This window comes from Budorcas taxicolor, chromosome 20 (genome assembly GCF_023091745.1).
Source record: "Budorcas taxicolor isolate Tak-1 chromosome 20, Takin1.1, whole genome shotgun sequence".
In the NCBI taxonomy this organism is placed as follows: domain Eukaryota; kingdom Metazoa; phylum Chordata; class Mammalia; order Artiodactyla; family Bovidae; genus Budorcas; species Budorcas taxicolor.
In genome coordinates this window covers 61882445-61899485 of record NC_068929.1, presented here as the reverse complement: position 1 = coordinate 61899485, position 17041 = coordinate 61882445, and the positions used below count along the sequence as shown (strand labels likewise).

Sequence of the window (17041 nt, the reverse complement as noted above, 5' to 3'; positions counted from 1 at the left end):
TGACTGAGTGACTAAGCACAGCACATCCGAGGTGAAACTTTGTGAGTAACAACCTACCTACCTCCTTTCTTCCCTGCCTCCTTCCCTGAGGTTCTTTGTTGTCTTTAAGAAATTGTATGTAATTATGTAATTAAAGTGAGGATAATATCAGGAGGAGTGAGTTGTATTTTTTCCAGGAGATGGATGGATGGATGATGGAAAAGCTTAGAAGCCTGCCAGCTTCTTTCCGAGGCGTTCCCCCCTGATTCTGCCCCTGCTCCCTTCTGGCCAAGAAGGTGTGCGTGGAGCGCGGCTCCTTCCTTCCCGGGCTCTCGTGGCGGTTGGGAAGAAGGACCTCTTGCAACGCAGGGCAGTTGGTTCTGAATCATATGTTTGCTCTGTGTAGCTGGACTGTGATACTTTAAAAATGAAAAAACAAACTTCATTTTCAGGTGAGCCTTAGGCTTAGTCTACTTTGAAACGTTCCAGAACCTGTTTTTTCAAATGTATTCGTTTATGTTGGCTGTGCTGGGTCTTCGTTGCTCACAGGGGCTACTTTGTAGTCGTGGTGCTCAAGCTTCTCATTGTAGCGGCTTCTCTTGGGCAGTTCACGGGCTCTGGGCCTGTGGGCTCTGGAATTGTGGTTCTCTGGCTTCGAGTGCAGGCTCAGTGTTTGGGACATAGGAGTTGAGTTGCTGCTCGGCATGTGGGATCTTCTCAGACTTCCCAGGGAAGTCCTGAAACCATTAAAAAAAATGGTTAGGAGTAAATTATAGAAAAAGCTTAATTCTAATTTTGAAATACATCGATGCAAGAAATGGGGAGCTGTGGACTCTTCTGGAGAGGAATAGAGAAATGGCAGGGACCACTGGTTGTCAGGCCCTGGTGAATATGCTGAAACTAGAAGGTTCCTTCTCGTCCCCTCAGTCCCCAAGAGCCCACAGACGCATGTTGAGTTTTGTGTCTGCTTCATTTCACTGTAATTGTTACACCACACACATCACTTCAGTTCAGTTCAATTGCTCAGTCGTGTCTGACTCTTTGCGACCCCATGGACTGCAGCACGCCAGGCTTCCCTGTCCATCACCAACTCCTGGAGCTTACTCAAACTCATGTCCATTGAGTCGGTGATGCCATCCAACCATCTCATCCTCTGTCATCCCCTTCTCCTCCTGCCTTCAATCTTTCCCAGCATCAGGGTCTTTTCAGATGGGTCAGTTCTTCGCGTCAGGTGGCCTAAGTATTGGAGTTTAAGCTTCAGCATCAGTCCTTACAATGACTATGCAGGACTGATTTCCTTTACGATGGACTGATTGGATCACGCCTCGTACATCACAGAATTCAGAGCCGGAGGGCCCCGTGATCAGGTCAGGTCTGTATTTGCCATTATTGCTTTCAGCCTTGTAATTACATTACAAGCAGGGAGTGAAGTTAAACCATCTGTAAGATTTCTTGCACAGCTAACCTTTTGACTTAGATGCTGAGACCATTGTCCGTGTCTTAAGTCTCGGTGGCTCCCTGTGGAGTGACCTCAGCCTTGGAACACGGTGCCATTGAAGGGCACTGAAGTACAGAGGAACGAGCTTGCCCCACGTCCTCTGAACAGCGAGGAGGCGTCAACTTCCCAGCCTTGTTCTGCCTGTAAAGAAAGACCGACTTTTGCCCTTCTCCTGGCCTGGTTGTTCTTCTGGGGGAGGTCGTCACAAGGCCGGGGGATGGCAGCAACCCCCACGGAAGGCTGAGTGAGGGAGGGGCTGGCTGCCCTGCCTTGATGGAGCTCCTGATTGGAAATATTTTTACATTTTAAATGGAAAGTTCTAGAAGCTTGTCTTTCAGATGCTCCTTGGGCAGGTGCGTTCATTCAGGATTCTTCAGCCATCTGGGAAACCTGTGAGGAACAAAAGCCTCGTAGGGAAGTTTGGTTTTGAATATGATCTTTTTTGTTCAGTTGCTAAGTCATGTCCTAGATTTTATAATTGCCTGCCACTGTTTTCAAAATGCACTTGGGATTTGTAGTCTCCTTTGATTTACTTTCATGTTTGTTGGAAATATAGTTTCACCTGGTATTTATAATTCTGTCTAAAAGAAACCACTAGAAAAATTGTAGCCCATTTGTAATCCTGAGTGGTTGGATCATAATAGCTTTTCTTTCTAACTGATGCTTTCTGAAGGCTAAGAAAAACAAATTCATATTTTTTTTTAAACAAAGACTGTTGCTTCCTCCAGCTCTTTCTACGGAATAGCGTTTGTCTTTTACTTTTTGAAATCGTGCCTTTACTTCCAGTCAGTATTGAGTTATCAGTACTCATCAGGTTTGCTGTTTACCAAACCTTGCATTTCTTTCTACAGAACTATTGAGGAATATACAGAATATTTTATAGCTGTAGTTTTAAAAAAGTGTCTCCTAGCCCTTCATGCAGGTGGACGGTAGCATGGGTGTTACAGTCTCTTGACTCTTTTCAAGCTTAATATATTAATAGTTGGTCCCAGTCTTCTGCCCGGCGCTGTTCTAGTGCCCAGAGGCCCGTTCTGTTCACTGAACCCACTCTTTGAAGTGGAGACGTCATGAAGTTGTCACTGGACATTTCTTTAGGAGTGAGAGGGGAACCTGTGTTCTGTAATGTGTGCGAAGAGACTGTCACATAAGCAGTACAGCAGCTTGATGTCAGTGGTGAAAGTCCATTACTTACTAATGGTGGTACTGAAGGTCTCTCTAATCTCAGGAAAGAAAACGAATGTACTAAGTGCACTGGCTAAAGAGCAATGGAACGTTCATAGCCTGCGCTCCTGAAGAGCGACACGAGATGGAAGCTGCCACAGGTGGTGGTTTGTGGGTGCGGACGGCTCATGTGCTGTGTGCTTGGCATGCTGGGGTATAAGGTGCCTGGCAGCTCGCATCCCCCTTATTATCCCCACTGAGCAGGCAGGAAGCCGCAGCTCAGGAAGGCTGTGGCTCAGGGGACTAGAATCGAGGGGAGGGAGGGGGAGCTTGCAGGCAGACTGGGAGGCTGCCCTGACGGACAGCCTGATCGAGTAGGAATGACTGAGATCCTGGGTGATGGGCAGAATGTGGTGTCGACAGGAGGTGCAGAAGTGAACAGTGGTAACAAGGAGAACTTGTGTCTTCATCCTGAGCACCTGCTGCGAGACCATGTGCAGACCCCACCTCACCCTCCACCGTGGGTGTGTGCACACATGCACACCCACACACCCCCACCCACACTCATTCTACAAGGGTCTTTACACACACCCACCCCCACTCATTCTACAAGGGTCTTTATACACACCCATCCCCACTTATTCTACAAGGGTCTACACATAACACACATACCCCTACTCGTCCTACAAGGATCTTTACACACACATACACACCCCTGCTCATTCTGCAGGGGTCTTTACATACCCCCACTCATTTTGCAAGAGTCTTTACACACACACACACCCACTCATTCTACAAGGGTCTTTACACACACATACACACCCATGCTCATTCTACAAGGGTCTTTACACACACACCCACACACACCCACTCATTCTGCAAGAGTCTTTACATATACAAACACACCCACTCATTCTACAAGGGTCTTTACACACACACACATCTACTCATTCTAAAGGGTCTTTACAGAGGACCACCGGAGATTTATTCAGGTTCCAGCCCATTTTCTTTACAAGCACTGCTGGCTTGCTAAGCTCTGGGCAGAAAGGCCCCTGCCCTCAGTCAGGCCAGAAGGTCACTGGCGTGGAGCCGAGGAGGACGAGTCCAGTTGTCCCTGGACAGCGGGCTCCGGCCCTTCCAGCTGCCTATTTCTAGCTGTCTGTCTGCACAGCTGACCTGTCTATGGTGCAGGTGACAGGGCGAGGGACCGGTTTTGTAGAACCTCAGATTAAGGCCACTTTTATTCGGGTTTTTGAGTGAAGTGCCATTGGCATGCCGCGCCACGTTAGTGTCAGGCGTGCTCTGTGGCGGCTGACATTTGCATGCACCGTGAAACGATCACCGTGATAAGCTGAGTGCCCACCTGTCTCCGTAGAGCTGACCGCAGTATCGCCGATGCTGTGGTTGCGCCCTCCCCCCGAGGTGCCTCTACTCTGCAGTCTACCTGCAGGCTTGAGTGACTGGCCCTCTTCCAGGGCGCCTTCTAGACCACTGTCCTGGCCACGCGGCCCCAGTCAGTTCCGAGTCCACCGTCGTTTGAATCTGTGTGCTTGGTTACCGTGGTTACCGTGGTTACTAGTTACCGAGTCCCAGGTGACCACCAGTACTTTTGCAACACGCGAAACCCGTGAACAAGCGCCTTCGGTATTTAAGTAACATCTTCGTGAAAGCTGCTAGCTAAAGGCACGACTGGCTGAGCTTTATTTGCTGGTTCTCCCCTCTCCATCAGAGAGAGACGGATGTGTCTTTGATGTTGTCTAAATGTTTTGTTTGATCCTGTGTGTAGCTTCTCAAGTACAGAAGCCAGTGAACTGCTTGGCTCCAGTCATGACCTTAGGAACACTGGGTTGCCTTGCTTTACTTTCACTCTTTTTCTTCAGTGTGGCGGGTTTCAGCTGTCAAGAACTTTTATGTATTTTTGTTCATGAAATATTCAGCTTTCACAACAGCTTAGTTTATGGAATATATTATCCTCAAAGACCAGGGCAGAGGCATTTAAGTGTTTTGTTTTCTTGAGTTTTATTTATATGTTTTACTCTTAGACAGGAAAACATGAACTCAGTAGTTAAAAACCAGAACTGTCTGAGTCGTGAAACTTTGAGCCTTATGTTAAGTTAAAGTGCTCCTCTGTGTCTTGACCATGATCCCACACAAAACCCAGGCAGTGTGGGTGGTTCGGGGATGTGTGAACTGGGGTGGGATTTAACTGAATCGTTACTGCATGTAACGCATACATAAACAGATTTGCAGTTTATTAAAGTAAGAGCTGATTACTCTTAATCGTGATGGCAAGTTTGACGGAAGGTGTAATTCTCAACAAGTTAGTGTCTGGTTGCTTCCAATTTTTTTCTCCTTTGTTTCTTGCGTCCTACAGAGTTTTGATAAGAGAGCTGTGTCTTTAACGGATAGCCCTTCACACTGGACAAGGCTGGCCTGGTTTTTATGGCATGTGTGTCTGTGTCATTGTAGGTGCTGGACTGGATTGAGAACCATGGAGAAGCATTTCTGAGCAAACACACAGGTGTAGGGAAATCACTCCATCGGGCCAGGGCTTTGCAGAAACGTCATGAGGATTTTGAAGAAGTAGCACAGGTAAGACCTTACCGTTTTCTCCCATAATATCTCTGCGGTTGGTTTTGAATTACAGTTTCAGCCCCATCTCTGATGACTTAGCTTCAGTAAGGCGTGTTTAAGATGATGCCCAGATTTGCAGAGTGAAGCTGTCCTTGTCTGGGCACAAAGATGACTTAAAACAGTGGATCCTATGGTAAAATGTGATGGTCTTGAAATAGGAACATGTCTCGGAAGTTTTCGCCATAATTTATTGTATCAGTCTCTGTTGACTAATTTGTAAATGGGGGAATAGCAGTCTTTGAATGTCTATAATTATGGGCCAACGTTTCTTTCCCCTCTACTCTTTCTTTTAAATGCTTGTGCTTCAGAAATAGGAGGCAGGGGTGTGGTTCGTTCACAGCCCAGGAGTTTGAATGACTATGATCCTCTCCAGCTGTGTGACTTTGGAAAAGTCTCTTAACCTTTCTGAGGCTGACTCCCTGACCTGAGGAGTAGGCATGGCGGGGGCTGCTGGAAGGAAAGGGGAGTCAGGTGTCTGTGACCCTGTTGGGGTGGCATGTCTGGCCCAGGTCTTTCCTGCAGCTCGCTGCTGTTTGGTAAAGCGCCTCCTTTTGCCTTCTGTTTTGAAAGAAAGAGTGAAAGAGGGAGGGATTATCTTCCCAGGATCTGTGTAGGAGGCTCTAGGAGCTGGGGTGAAAGTTGTTTTCAGAAGCTGTAGGATGAATCCATCCTGAAACACCTGGTAAACCTGAGGAACACCAAAGGCAGAGTCTCACCCGCCAGAGAGAGAAATGGCAGCATCCCATCCCTGCAAAAGGCTCGAAGCTGACTTCTCGCCCATAACTGCAGATTCTGGAAGATGGCGGGATGGAGTCCTGAGGGGGAGGAACGCTGAACCTGGAGTTCCACACCCGGTGGATGTCTGTTTGAGTGAGGCTGAAATAGAGGCCATGACTCGAGAGCTTACCAGTCATGTATAGAAGAACTGCAGTGCACAGCTTAGTCAGAGCAATGGGAGCCGCCCCCCACGTCCCCCAGTATGCACTCCCCCAGTGCAGGCATTCGGTGGTGTTCACGTCTCTGTGACTAGCACGTGGAGCAAGGCTGGTGTGGTGCAGCAGTGTTTGTTGAATGAATTAATTAAATGAATAAAAAGGAAGTATGAGAAGGAAGAGGGGCTTCCCAGGTGGCACAGTGGATAAGAATCCGCCTGCCAATGCAGGAGATGTGGGTTCTATCCCTGGGTCAGGAAGAGCCCCTGGAGGAGGGCATGGCAGCCCACTCCAGTATTCTTGCCTGGAGGGTCCCATGGACAGAGGAGCTTGGCGGGCCACAGTCCATGGGGTCACAAAGAGCTGGACAGGACTGAGCACATGAGAAGAAAGGACTGAGATCGGCAGTGAGCATAGCAGTTGGTAAATGTGTTTGTAAATCGAAGGGTTGGCCATTTAGGCAAAAGACGACAGACTTGGAGGGAGGTTAAAAACAAGATGGTAGAGACTTCCCTCTACTGAGGGGATGACAGAATGAGATGGTTGGATGGCATCACTGACTCAATGGACATGAGTTTGAGTAGACTCCGGGAGATGGCGAAGGACAGGGAGGCCTGGCGTGCTGCAGTGCACGGGGTCACAAAGAGTCAGACACGACTGAATGAGTGAGCAACAACAGAGACTTCCCTGGTGCCAGTTGTTGGGAATCTGCCTTCCAATGCAGGGGACGCAAGTTTGGTCCTTTGTTGGGGAAGTAAGATCCCACAGGCTGCAGGGCATCACAGCTATTGAGGCTGCGTGCTGCAGTGAAGACCCTTGCAGCCAGTAAATGAATGCATCAAACCGAAGCAAAACCCCCCGCAAAGTAAGATGGAGCAAAGCCCTAGAGCCCTTGAACACAGAAGGTGGAGAGCTATCCTGAGGGGTAGGGCTGGGGTAGTGGATCTTAGATTTGTAAACACTGGGGTGTGTGGTAGCATTGTTAAATGACCACTAAAGACAGGACAGACAGCCCCGCTTTCCTTAAGTATAAAGAAAAAAGAACTGCAGAAAACCAGGTAAATAAAAACTCAGGAAAATGGGTCCAGTAGAAGTGAAAGAAAGAACAACAAAAATCATGTAAGAAATCCAAAATAAGACGTAGCGCGCATGCGTGTATGTGCTAAGTCGCTTCGGTCGTGTCCTTTGGTTTACGGACCTGTGGACTGTAGCCTGCCAGACTCCTGTCTGCCATTCTCCAGGCAAGAATACTGGAGTGAGTTGCCACGCCCTCCTCCAGGGGATCTTCCCAGCCTCGGGACTGAACCCACGTCTCCTGTGTCTCCTGCATTGGCAGGCAGGTTCTTTACCACTAGTGCCACCAGGGAAGCCCAAGATGTAGCAATTTGTCCCTAAATAGCAGTAATCACACTGAATGCAAAATAGATTATACTTGTTAAAAGAGTCTCTGGATATATATATATTTTAAATCATACTGTGTATTGTTTTCAAAGGGCACACCTAAAACATTAAATACCCAGGAAGTTTGAAAGTATTTTGCTGTTTGCCAAGTCGTGTCTGACTCTTTGCCACCTGACGCCACGAAAGTATATGAAACATTAGAAAAAGATCCACAAGGCAAATACGAACTGTTGGAAATTGGTGTAGAAATGTTGATATTAAGCAAATTGACTTGAAAGCATAAAAACGCTAGAAATAAAGAGAGCCTTCAATTATAAAAGCAAGAGTGTCTATATACATCTAATGATTTCATCTCAAAATCCATAACCCCAAATAAGCAGGAGTAATCAGCCATGTATGTCCATGGGTTTTACATCACAGAGGGTTCACTTGTTTGCTGGATTTATTAGGGAACTGATGTGAGAGGTAGTCATGAGATAAGAAAGCAAACTGTGCTTCAATCCTGTTGAGTGAAAATGCCTCTTAAAAGTTTCCTCCTTGACAGTCTTCATGTGTAAAGTTAAAGTAACAGCCTAGCCTTCACCTTTCTTGATCTTAGAAGCAGATTGGAAGAGGCTGTGTATTCAGCAGCCTTCCTGCCCCCGGGGTGGGTCTGGGGACTTCCCTTTTCCACGTTACATGTGAGCTTCCTTCTTATGGATGCTGGTAAATATTTTGCCTTCCTCTTATAGCCAAAGAAATGTGGGAAGTGTGCTCTAATCTCCCCTTGACATTCCCATCAGATAAGCTCCTGCCACAGCCATGTGGTTTGAGGATGGATTTGAAATTCGGATCCTCTGAGCAAAGACGCCAGGCACCAAAGATCCTACGAAGCAGGACAGCAAACAAGTAGTTTATTCACCATGACTGTGGGCTCGCCCACCCAGCCCCTTCCTTGCACCTTCCCGAGTGCACCGCAGCATTGTCTGCCGAGTATCCTCCTGTGCGGCCAGCACCCCATGGACCCCTCCTTCCAATTCCTGTGACTCCTTTCGTTCTAATTAGGGAGCTCCCTTCTGTGGCTACCTTTGCCCTTTTCATGGTGAACTTACTTCCTCAGATCTAAGATGACCATCAGCGCTTGTCAACACTGGTGTTCGGGGGCAGCAAGGGTGGGACGCTTTCTTTGTGGGAGACGTTGGTGCCCTCGGGTCTCTTGGGGAGCCAAGGGTCGCAGCAGCAGCAGCAGCCTGGGCAGAGGCCACCTTTGCACCAGTTCCAGGAAAGGCAGGGCCTGTTTGCTCCGTTTCTCCCTGATTTTCATGTCTCTCATACCATCTTTGGTACCTTGTTCCTGGGATTCTAAAGGGTACCCGCTTTTGCCTTTAATTGAAGTCCTTAAGCTCAAATCTGAACTGTGCATGAAAAAAGACAAATCCCTTAAATGTAAGCACTTTTGCTCGCTCTACAGACATCTGCCCTGTTTCCCTCCCTCTGGTTTTCACCTGGTCACTGGTTGTGTGCCAGGCGTTCTGCCGGTCGCTGGGGGGCCACGGTTAGACACCCACCTCTCCTCTGGGGGGCCTCTATCCTTTGCAGACCCGCCTGGGTGGGAGGAGGCTCTGAGCTCTCCACCCTGACCTTGGCCACCTGTGCCCCCCGCTCACCCCGCTGCTGGGACCCGGCCGCTCACCTCTGGCCTCTTTTTCCAGCATCTCCAGCTTCTCGTTCTCTTAGCTCTTTTCTTTCTGGGGTGAATATTTATCGACCCTCCCCTCCCTTGGTAGCTCAGATGGTAAAGAATCCGCTGGCAATGCAGGAGACCCAGGTTCGATCCCCTGGAGGAGGGAATGGCAACCCACTCCAGTATTTCTTGCCTGGAGAATCCCATGGACAGAGGAGCCTGGTAGGCTACAGTCCATGGGGTCGCAAAGGGTCAGACACGACCAAGTGACTGTCACTTGATTCTGCTCCATATTTTTAGAGATTGGCTGGTTTTGAAGGACTGTTGGGTGACTTTCCTCGGCCTCCTCATTGCCATGTGGCAGGCCAACTAGCTTTCTGCGTCTCTAGCTGATAAAACTGCAACCCGGGGCCTGCCATGACGTGCGTGGCCCAGGGTAGACATGCAGCACTCTGTCATAATTGACCGTAACCTGGACCAGCCACTTAGGTAAATCCCCTCCACTCACCTTTGAGTGAAAACCTGTGATCTTTTTGTCTCCACAAATGTGTCCACCTTGGTGTATGTGAACCTCAGCCCCGAGGGGTCACTGGCAGAGCACTGGAACCCAGTGGCCGCCCACGTACCTGCAGATACCACATGTCACTGTCCCCTTCGGGCTGGTTCTGAAGAGTGTGTTCTGCTCAGAGTGCATGGGCTGGGTGGGAGCAGGGGGGCACCCTGTAGACCCTAGATGAGAACAGATTCATTGTAGTACAGTGAGGACGTTCACAGGCCTGAAGAAATAGGGTGGCCTTCTCTCTAGCCCCCCACCTTGCTTGATTAAGATCCCTTGAGGGGGCTGCTGCTAAGTCACTTCAGTCGTGTCTGACTCTGTGCGACCCCATAGATGGCAGCCCATCAGGCTCCCCTGTCCCTGGGATTCTCCAGGCAAGAACACTGGAGTGGGTTGCTATTTCTTTCTCCAATGCATGAAAGTGACGTTGCTCAGTCGTGTCCAACCCTCAGCGACCCCATGGACTGCAGCCTTCCAGGCTCCTCCGTCCATGGGATTTTCCAGGCAAGAGTATGGAGTGGGGTACCATTGCCTTCTCCGTTGAGGGGGCTAGGAAGACAGTATTTGAAGTCAAGGAGAGCCCTGGACTGCGAGGTGGCTCCAGATGGAGCCTGGTTTGATTAAGACCACATGCAGTAGATTGGGGCTCGGCAAACAGTCGTCCGGGTATTGAGCCAGATCGCGCTCTGTGTTTGTAGCTTCATTCATGGAAAGCTGTCTGGCTCTTCCCAGAGAGGAAGGTGACATCAGCCTTGCTTTCCTGCAAGGAGGGCCGAGACCCAGAGTGACTGCCTTCCCCAGCTTTCCCTGTCCACCCTCTCATCTCTGAATGCTTTCTGTCAAAGCAAAGTGTAATGCACATCCTCTGTCCAAGGTAAATCTAAGGTCATGCTTCAGATTTATGGTGTTCTTTTGGACAGAATAGCCTTTGGAGGCACCTTCAAAATAGAAACAGAAGCATCTTTATTGCTTAATGAAGAGCCGTTTCTCATTTTTCTGAAATGTGCTCATAAGGTAAAACAGATTTTGGGTTTAGGGAGGAGAAATTTCTTTTTCCGAATTAAGTTTAAGGCGCATTAGTGTGTGTCTTGGGGTTTTGTGTTTGAAGGATCCTTTGTAAAATGAGTTCTAAATTGTCTTTAATTTCAAGATGTTGAACTAGCAGTGTACTAAACGAGTTTTTCTTCAAGTCAGCTTCTTCAAAACTTGACATGGTGAAGTAACGTGACAGAGATTTCAGACAGGAAGTGTCGAAAGTCTTCTGGTTGAATTAATTTAAAAGGTACTAAATATAGATTATTCTATAGAACAGTTCTGGTGTTTGGAGAAGGAGGAAAGAGCTTCGTGCTTGCTTGGTGGCAGCGGGTCCTGCAGCTGGAGTGACTGCTGCAGGCCCTTGACTGCACTATGGGGGCCCTGGTCTCGGGCTGGTTCAGACCTGCTGGTCCAGCATTGGACCATTTCTGCACACAGTCTGGCAGAGCCAGGAACCTCCTGACTGATCTGAAGACCCATTCCTTCTTCATGTTGTACCGTGATTGTGAGTAGAATGACTCCATGCTAATGAATTTCTGGAGCGTGGCAGATGCGGCCATGTTGCATGTTCACACTGGAGTTTTTAAAAAAGAAATGAACAGTGCTTTCCATGTGAAGCTTTTTGCAAGAGATTCTGGGAAAACAAGGTGCCTTTTGACAGTCATCTGCTCTTTTAGCTTCTAAAGAAACATCCAAGTCAATGTTCCTTTTTAGATTTACAAAGGTGTGCAGTCCCTATCACACTACCAATGATGTTTTTCACAGAACTGGAACAAAAAGTTTTACAGTTTGTATGGAAACACAAAAGACCCCGAATAACCAAAGCAACTTTGACAAAGAAATACTGAGCTGGAGGAATCAAGCTTCCTGACTTCAGACTATACTACAAAGCTGCAGTCATCAAGACAGCATGGTACTAGCACAGAAACAGAAATATAGACCAGTGAAACAAGCTAGAAAGCCCAGAGATTAGACTTACACACCTATGGGCACCTTACCTTTGACAAAAGAGGCAAGAATATGCAACGAAGATGGAGAAAAGACAGCCTTTTCAATAAATGGCACTGTGAAAACTGGACAGCTACATGTGAAAGAACACTACATGGCAACTACATGTACAGCTTCACGTAAGCTAGAATACTTCCTAACGTCATACCCAAAAATAAACTCAAAATGCATTAAAGACTTAAATGTAAGGTCAAAAACTATAAAGCTCTTAGAGGAAAACAGGCAAAAGACTCTTTGACATACATCATAGCAAAATCCTCTGTGACCCACCTCCTAGAGTAATGGAAATAAAAATAAACAAATGAGCTTTTGAAAGACAGCCCTCAGAATGGGAGGAAATAATTGCAAGTGAAACTAATGACAAAGGATTAATCTCTACAGGTTTTAAACTTGCAGGAAAGTTGGAAATACAGCCCAGAGACCTTGCTTCCCTCCAGCCATTGTCTGTCTATTTCCTACCAAAAAGGACATTGTCTTGTACAACCGGAATCGCACCATGAGAATCAGGAAGTTGGTGCTGACTCGTGACTACCTTCTAACACTCAGACCCCGCCGTGTCCATGTCTAATGGGTCCCGTGTAGAATCACCCATCACATTTGGTGTCCTTCAGCCTGGAGCCACTCCTCCGTCCGTCCTTAACTTCTGTGTCCCAGTGTTTTGGGGAAGGCCCCTCACGTTGGGTTTGTCTGACATCTCCTCGAGGTTGTATGCTGGTTGCACGTCTTGCGTATCCCGGAAGCCCTGCCGGGCCCTCCTCACACCCTCCCGTCAAGCGGCGCACAGTTTAATCTGTCCTCTTACGTCTGGTGTCCACTCCGATCCCTGGCTTAAGGTGGTGTCTGCCAGATGGCTCCGTTGTAAAGCAAGTCCTTCCCCCTTTGTAATTACTGAGTACTTTGTGAGGATGTACTTTGAAATGCTATATATAACATGCTGTCCATCGTCCACTTTTGCTTCTTGGTGTCGGTGGGGACTCCTGGTTTCCTAGTGACTGGATAGATCCTCCGTCACCTGCACTGTCCCCTCTGATGCTCAATTGCCCCTCACTTGGCCAGCATGCGCCTCCTCAAACTGGCTTCTCCACCCTGTCCTGTCCACATCGTCCTTGGGCTTTTCCTCGCTTTGGGGCTCATCTTGTGCTGGAATCAGCCATGTCTCCACAGACCCCCGGTTCCCTGCAGAGCAGAATGATGCTCAGAAATAGGGATCTGGGTTCCACCTGCTTATTGCCATTTGTTCCATCACTGTTCTCGGGTCCTCTCGGAAGATGAGGGGTGGGGGATAGGGACGTGAGTGAGTGTGCATGTGCCTCTTTACACACCAGCCTGTGGAAAACTGTGTCTGCACGTGGATCCCCCAATTCCAGTCCAGTGCCCCCGGGCTGACTCAGGTGTCCTCCTTTTGCATATTTGTAACTCCGTTGTCCAGAATGAGGAACCCAGGTCTCAGTACCCTTATTAGTCTGTTGGCTTAGTAGGTGAATACACTGGAGGTCCCCAGTCTCCATCCGGCAGGCTGCCCCCACTGGGCTCGGTCTCCCCGCACCCTGGGCCCCCACCCGTCTTACCCATGAGACCTGATCCTGCTCGGCTGTGGGACTGAAGTGCTGGGGGAGGAGAAGGTTGATGGGCTCAGTCGGTGTCTCAGGAACTGCACGCTTCCTCTGGGCGTTGTCGGGGGCCCGGATTCTGTTTGTTCCTGTCTGAGGTCCTCCGGCCTGGCCCCTTGCTGCCTGCCCCCGTCAGCACCCTCTGGCTGGCAGTTTCCCTGAGCGGCATCAGGTCTGCAACAGCCCTGTTGATTTGAGGAACCACTTTGCAGCCTGATTTATAGAAAATTCAGAAAGAGTAATTTTCAGAGTATTTCAGATACCCTTTTGCACTCAACTCTCAGCTCTTTAAAACTCTGGCTACTTTATAGCTGTTGCAGTTATTATTTCTTTTTTCTTAAAATAGTATATCCCCGAAGTAGGGGAAAAAAATAATAAGCACAGAATTGCTGATAAGCAGAAACAAGTGAAAAGAGACAGCAGTTTGTGTGTGTTTGCAACGTAACCTTTTCGCTTGCTCTTGGGGAATTATGCTAAAGCGGTACATCAATACCGAAAGACACAAAACTGGAACTCTCCACCCCGTCATAAAACCAGGAGAAAAAGTGAAGCAGGCATTTGTGGCTGGGAGCTCCCTTCGAGCTGCAGCAAAAAGCCTGAAGCCCTTTTGTGAGTCACAGGACAGCCAGCGGCTGCCTACAGATAACCCCATCACGGCCCCAGACGGAAGGGCTTTGCTGTGAGGTTCAGAGTTTAACTCAACTAAGAGCGGCAAAGGCTGCCGATGGAGGTGTTCTGAACTCCTAGAATCATCTCTTCCCATCCTGTTGATGTGCAGAAAGGAACGGCACTCGCTGACTCTGTTCCTGTGTATCATGGCTCCCAGTCGGGCCAGCTTGTCTGGTATTCACCTCCTGTGTCTCTGAACGTTTTCTCGCACAGAACACGTACACCAATGCAGATAAGTTACTTGAGGCAGCCGAGCAGCTGGCCCAGACCGGAGAATGTGACCCGGAAGAGATCTATCAGGCTGCCCATCAGCTTGAGGACCGGATACAGGATTTCGTACGGCGCGTTGAGCAGCGGAAGATCCTCCTGGACATGTCGGTGTCCTTTCACACGCACGTGAAAGAGGTAAGCTTCCAGGGCAAAGATGGAGCCCCACCCGGAAGGGCCCTGGGGCTCCTTGGGTGGAACGAGGGTGGTTGTGATGTCAGGAAGGGGACCAGAGGTGGCCGGCGAGGCCATGTCACCCATGGGTGGTGGTGGCGGGGATGCAGCTGGCCTTGTGGGCTTGCCTTTGTCACACGGGCACACACGCGCCATCTCCCAGGGAGGCGGCTGCCAGGACCAGACCTGTGAGGGTAGGGATGGCCTGGGAAGCTGCGGGTCAGGAGGAGAGCAGGGAAAGCAGGAGCTGGAGGAGACCCTTGGAGAGAGGCGGGCACTTTCATTTTAGCAGAAGCGGATGACCTGCACTTTGGGGTCAGGGCTATGGGGCTTCCTTTCTGCCTATGAGCCTGTCATATGGTTGAAGGCATGGCTGCGTTCAGATTTTATCAGACTGTGTGGCTGCCCTCAGATACTCGTAGGAGTGCATTTTATATAATGCTGAATTTATTAACAGTGCTGTCATCGGTAAGCTCTCTTGGTAAACTTGTCTTCAGATAAGAGATAATGTGTAATTTGGTAAATGGGAAGTAGGTTGGTATTAATTATATCTTGCATGTATGTTATTCTTAGTGAAAACTGTAGTCCAGTATAAAATTGAAAAAAAAAGAAAATCATAGAAAGTTACAATTGAAGAAACTATAATATTATGTAACCTTTGAGATAGAAGGATTTGTAATAAAAGCTAAAGTTTTTAGTAGGACTGCAAATTTAAAATGTCACCTTCACTGCATCTTATTTCTAAGGGGATAAATTCTCCATTTCACAGCTCTTTATAAACTAGAAATGGGGGCCCTTTTAGGTAATTTGAGGTTGAGTCCAGAAAGGCTGTAGTAACAGGCTAGGAAGAAAGATCTGGAAGGAGCCAAACTGTGGAAGACACTTGCTAACGGGTAGGCCTGGCTTGCCTTGTTTAAAGACTCAGGAACTTGTGAATTTGTTTAAAAGAAAAGAACTTCTCTGCATATCTGGGATCTTGGGCAGTCAGTCCTCAACCAGGCCATTTGTAGCTTGAATGTTTGACTCCAGAAAAACCATATTCACTTTCAACTCTGAAATTTTGTGAGCCCCGGAGATGTAGTATGTAATACTCGCTCAGTCGTGTCCGACTCTTTGCGACCCTCTGGACCGTAGCCCGCCAGGCTCCTCTGTCTATGGGATTCTCCAGGCAGGAATACTGGAGTGGATTGCCATGCCCTCCTCCAGGGGAGAATAGTATAGGGGGCGTATGTGGCGAATGACTGGGACCCTGAGCAGCCCTTTCTGGGAAGGGGCTGGTGCCCTTTAGATCCTGGACTCTTTGTCAGCATAGAAAGCTGATAGGAGCAGCTTCTCTTTCTGGTTTAGTAATGCCAACCCTAAAAAAGACATCACATTGTTGACAAGGCACTGTTTTTCTCCAAGGAGACACGTTAAGTAGACATTGATTCACGGTGGTTTCTGACTACGGGTGCACCTTCCCCAGTTCCTCACTCATCTGAGTCAAGCCGCTACAACTAACTAGTCTCTCTGCCTCTGCCAGCTCCCAGCCCCCCTGCAGCCTTGCCACCAGAAATACACATGTCATGACTTAGATCACCTTGCTTTTGTACCATCAGTGATTCTCTGTGTGTCTGGAGCACCAGCTTGAAACACCGCAGCATCCTCACGGTCTGGTCCATGCAGTGGGATGCACTGCTTTTCTTCTCTTCCACAGCAGTTAGCTATCCATCCCACCGCCCCGCACTGTAGAGCTTTCTCTCTACGCACCTGTTACAGCTCTTGTTTTGGGATAGCTGTGGGTTACTCTCTCTTTTCCATCAGCATTATTATAGGATGCTAGCTGCTCTTTCTCGGATGCATTTTTTCCACCCTGAGAGAGAGAAAGATGCTGTGCATGAAAAAGCAGGTTGTGTCTTTGCTCTTTAAGCTGGGACAGACAGACAGCAGAGCCGACTGGACCTTCCTGGGGAGGCGCAGTGGGTGGGGGCTGCTATTCCTCACCCAGGCTGCAGGGGGCGCTGTGGCCCTGGATGGGCCCCTGGGCCGCACGCACAGACTGAGCTGAGGGGAGGGCAGGAGGCCGGGAGTCTGCAGGGCACACAGGAGCCGGTGATGGGATGCCTGTGTCCCAGGCCTCTGGTTAGGGATATTCTTAGCAGGATTCATGAAGATTTAACTCACATTTAGGACCAAAAAAAAGGTCGCTTTCCACGAAGCACTATTTACGACTTTAATCACCTTTTCCACTTTTTGTTACGGTTCTCGTGGAGCAGGCAGGCACTAAAGGAAGCCGTAAGGAAAGCCTTTTACAAAAGCCATTCTCCAGAGACTTAAATTTGGGTTCACTGGACTTTGTAACATCAGCAGCATTTTTAAGGAAAAATTTTACAGTGAAAGCATTCCAGTTGGCCAACTATAGAATCTGTTGTGTCGCTAGGCCTGGACGTTTATTGAAAAGTGAAAATGCATTTT

At 48.5% G+C, this 17041-nt stretch overlaps 1 protein-coding gene across 1 annotated transcript in view; it reads left to right on the top strand.

Annotated features, from left to right (window-relative positions):
* TRIO (trio Rho guanine nucleotide exchange factor) overlaps positions 1–17041 on the top strand; it is a 352914-nt gene that overhangs the window by 173949 nt on the left and 161924 nt on the right. Inside the window, exons 10-11 of the mRNA XM_052659225.1 lie at positions 5108–5230; positions 14360–14551. Coding sequence (XP_052515185.1) covers positions 5108–5230; positions 14360–14551 — 315 coding nt within the window. The remainder of the gene's footprint in view (positions 1–5107; positions 5231–14359; positions 14552–17041) is intronic.